The sequence below is a fragment of the Saccostrea cucullata genome, unplaced genomic scaffold, assembly GCF_032062105.1.
Source record: "Saccostrea cucullata isolate Sc308-1 unplaced genomic scaffold, CSIRO_AGI_Scuc_v1 ctg2526, whole genome shotgun sequence".
Lineage (NCBI taxonomy): Eukaryota > Metazoa > Mollusca > Bivalvia > Ostreida > Ostreidae > Saccostrea > Saccostrea cuccullata.
Genome location: NW_026918708.1, coordinates 137886 through 141527, shown reverse-complemented (window position 1 = coordinate 141527; position 3642 = coordinate 137886). Strand labels below are relative to the sequence as shown.

Below are 3642 nucleotides of genomic sequence, written 5' to 3'. Positions count from 1 at the left end.
TCTAATTCAGCGTCACAAAATTTCAGCAAATGAACACCGCATTTTTCACAGCTTCTTTCTAAACAGTCCTTCAAATGTAAATCTTCACCCTCCGTATGACACATCGTGTCTTCACAAAATTCTGAAATTGTTCTGTAAACCTTACATGTGTTTTCGTCCAGCAACCCATCGTTTGCCAATTCATTCTACGGGCTTTGAAAGCATTGAACAAAAACTTGCTCTCTAGATGATACCTGCAGCAGCATGTTGTTCTATCCTTTTTCCTTGCAGATCGGACAAAATATGGCTTACATTTTTCAAATGTTCTCTGTGAAATTTTAATTTCAGGGTAATGTTGATTAAAGGACATGAACAGTTCACTTTGTGTTTTTTTCTAGAATTTGAATAGCATGGCCACAGTAAGTTTTTGGAGCTATTCGGACACGCTTGACATCAGTTTTATTTCCAGTGTGTCGCGAATTTTCGGGTAGACACCAAAAATCATACACTGTTTTTTGTACTTCTTCAGTTAGTTTATCTGACCTTGTTTTCCTTTTTGTAAACTCAAAGGATGATTCTTCAGAATGCAGAACTCGTTGTCGGATTCGAACACCCTTTGAGATCCTTCTAACAGGCATTCCGAGTTTCTCGCAAGGTCAACTTTGGCCCTTGATCTTTTAACTAATGGTCCTGATACAGATGCAGCTAAAATGTCCACGGCTTCCCGCGACTTATCGCTCCGCTTAAATTTCACCGAATTCAAGAACGATTTCACATCCTGTATAACAGATTCATTCATTTCCAATTCTTTGCGTTCTTCCGGTGATGGTACAACCTTTCTACGCTGTAGTTCCTTTACTGTGGGTGATTTCTTTGTGGACAAGTACGCCTTTACTGTTGCAATTCGTTTTACAGGTGTCCTGGGAAGTGCTTCCTTTAACCTTCTTATTGCTCGGGATTTACTCATTTTATTTGATATATTTGTTGTTCCTCTTGTGTGAGCGGGAGATTGTGTTGTGTGAGTATTTTTTTTCTTTTCTCGCCATCGTCTTTGTTTCTCTGTGTTTTTCCTGCGTCTTTCTTCCTTCTTTGATTTTTCTTGAATCTGTTTACTCTTAAGGGCTGTCCTACTTTTCTGCTTTCTCTCTGCAGCTTGTTGTCTTTTTTCACTTTCTTCCTCTTTTTTCCGAGCAAGCCTCTTTCTTTGCTGCCTCTTCTTTACAGCCGCTGTAGATTGAGACAACTCTTTTGCTGGTCTCAATAATTTTTGTTTTTGTTTCCATTTTCTCTTTTGTTCTCTGCGTATTTCTTCTCTCTTTTCTTTGATCGTTAAATGTGACATACCTGTAAAAATTACAAATTGATAGAAATTTTACATTTATAGGTAAAAAAAAATAATAAGGAACGATAAAAATAGATATCAAACAATATATTTATACATATGCCATCTAATAAGGAATGACGTTTGAATTTATTAATGAATGTTTCATAGACAATATAATGCCCGGGGTGGGGTGGGGGTGTCCTCTTTCTAGGTACATGTAAAACAAAATCATTTAAGATTATCTCCTGAAAGGAGGGGGGGGGGGGGGTACTTTTCGATCAATTTTGTCTAGGGTTTCTCTTTCAGTTCAGGAATATGCAATTTACAAATTTATTTTTACTATTTATTTATTCTTTAAAAATCAAGAAAGCGTGTCATTTTTAATTTCAATGTACATGTATAATAATCCGTCCTATCGAATCCAGACAGTCGTATAGGCACATCTGGTGTGGATTGTAAGAGGGTCTAAGTAGAATTCACTTAGAAATATTTTAAAGCAAAAGACAATAAGAGAGAGAGAGAGAGAGAGAGAGAGAGAGAGAGAGAGAGAGAGAGAGAGAGAGAGAGAGATAGATTATCCTCCCTATACTAGTGTTTTTGAGTGATAATAATGTACTTTACTTCGACAAGATTTTTTGTTCTCGCCGAATTTTTCTATCCTAATATTGTTTGACTTGTCAGCTTTTTATCCTCCTCCCTAAACTTTAAAAAAACAATTGTGTATCTCTGTATATATGGTAGTGAATTAAACAGGACGGAAGCATTGCGGCTAGCAATTCAACATTGATAGGACCCTTTCCTCTTTTTCTTAAAACAATGAAGATGAATTAGTATAGGCCTTAGTTTTGTCGACAGGAAAAATTGGGCTGCGTTCTATATTGAATTTTTGAATTGATTACCTCTTTTGAATGCAATACATGAAAATTTTTGATTCGCTCCCTTCACATTGTCTATGACAACTTTATACAATGACACTTTTCATTTGCTATTATTCAGCAGAAACATACACTTTTGATCTAATATGTACAAAATTGTATTTTATTTAGATAGCAAAAATTTAATTTTCGGTAGTTGAATTCGATATGACGGCAATTGGCAATCTAAAAATTATGCAAACTATGTATTTTTCTCAGTTTTAAAATGTTACAGGTTTGTCCCATATCGTTATCTGTTTATCATTATGCTATAACATTTGCGTCATTCTAAGGACGAATCCAGAGGAAGTGCTCTTGACACCCCCCCCCCCCTTGGAAAAAAACACCACCAATATTTAACCAAAAAAAAAAACTCTACACTTGAGAAAGGAAGAAATATACTTTCATAAAAATGAGTATGCGCTGATAAAAAAGTAAGTCTACAAACTCAAAAAAGAAAAAAAGGAAAGGGGAATGTAAATGGAATGGGGACTGTAAAAACTGTCTAAGCAGTCGGAATGTGAATTAATTCCCTCTACTTCCTTTTATCTCGTGCACCCCCCCCCCCCCATTTTTAAATACAAATTTCTAGGTTTAACAATTAATATGTTGACGTGTCTTAATTAAGATGAATCCAAACCGTTATAACATCTGCATTTTTTCGAAGCGAGACGTCATAAGTGCAGATCACGTCAAAATCCCGTAAATGAGACAAATTAGTAGACCAATTAAAATTCTTCATTAATTCATTGAATATCAATGTAATCGCAAAGCAAAGAAACAGGAAAGTCTAATACAGTTATATTTTCTCAGACAAAAAAGATTTTTTTGAAAACTTCTCAAGTGTTTGAGATAATTGCTCTCAAAGAGTATGAGTTCAATACCATAAAATTGCAGAGAAAACGTTAAAAACACTGTCGAGGACATTTGAGTAGACAGAGATTCAGTTGGATTTTCGTAACATATTTTGAGGCAAAACACGTTTTGAACCAATAAACAAAATGCAGAGCAGGAGATTGTAGACCATAAGTACAACAATAAGAATCCAAATATAAATAAGTCTTGTATACTTTGACTAAATAGGGCTTGTTCATATTATCAGACGCCATGATGCCGTCAAATATTTCATGTGACGGACAAGTAAAACAATGCAGAAATCCTCATTAGCTATTTTTATGCATTGAAATTCGTAAAATAATGTGTTAACAGATACTTGATACACTCCTTTCAGAATTAAATTGTATATTTTAAAAGAAAAGTTAACGACGGACTAAAAAAATCAAACAATATGGGTAATATGGAATCAAAATGTAAAAAAAAAAAAAAAAACATGGCGTGACATAAGGGCTTTATATGGTATGATTTTCAAATAAATGCTAAAATGTTTATATAGAATTTAAAAATCAACAAAAAAATTTCCATGAA

General features: G+C 34.3%; 1 protein-coding gene across 1 annotated transcript; it reads right to left on the bottom strand.

The window, feature by feature from the left end:
* Positions 1-508: 508 nt before the first annotated feature.
* LOC134269934 (uncharacterized) lies at positions 509-1321 on the bottom strand. The gene has a single exon (XM_062752113.1). It carries the CDS (start codon positions 1319-1321, stop codon positions 509-511), a length of 813 nt encoding a protein of 270 aa, XP_062608097.1.
* Between the last annotated feature and the right edge of the window lie 2321 nt (positions 1322-3642).

What these genes read in the sequence shown, in the direction of transcription:
- LOC134269934 (XM_062752113.1), bottom strand. Translation starts at nt 1,321, where the DNA reads ATGTCACATTTAACGATCAAAGAAAAGAGAGAAGAAATACGCAGAGAA.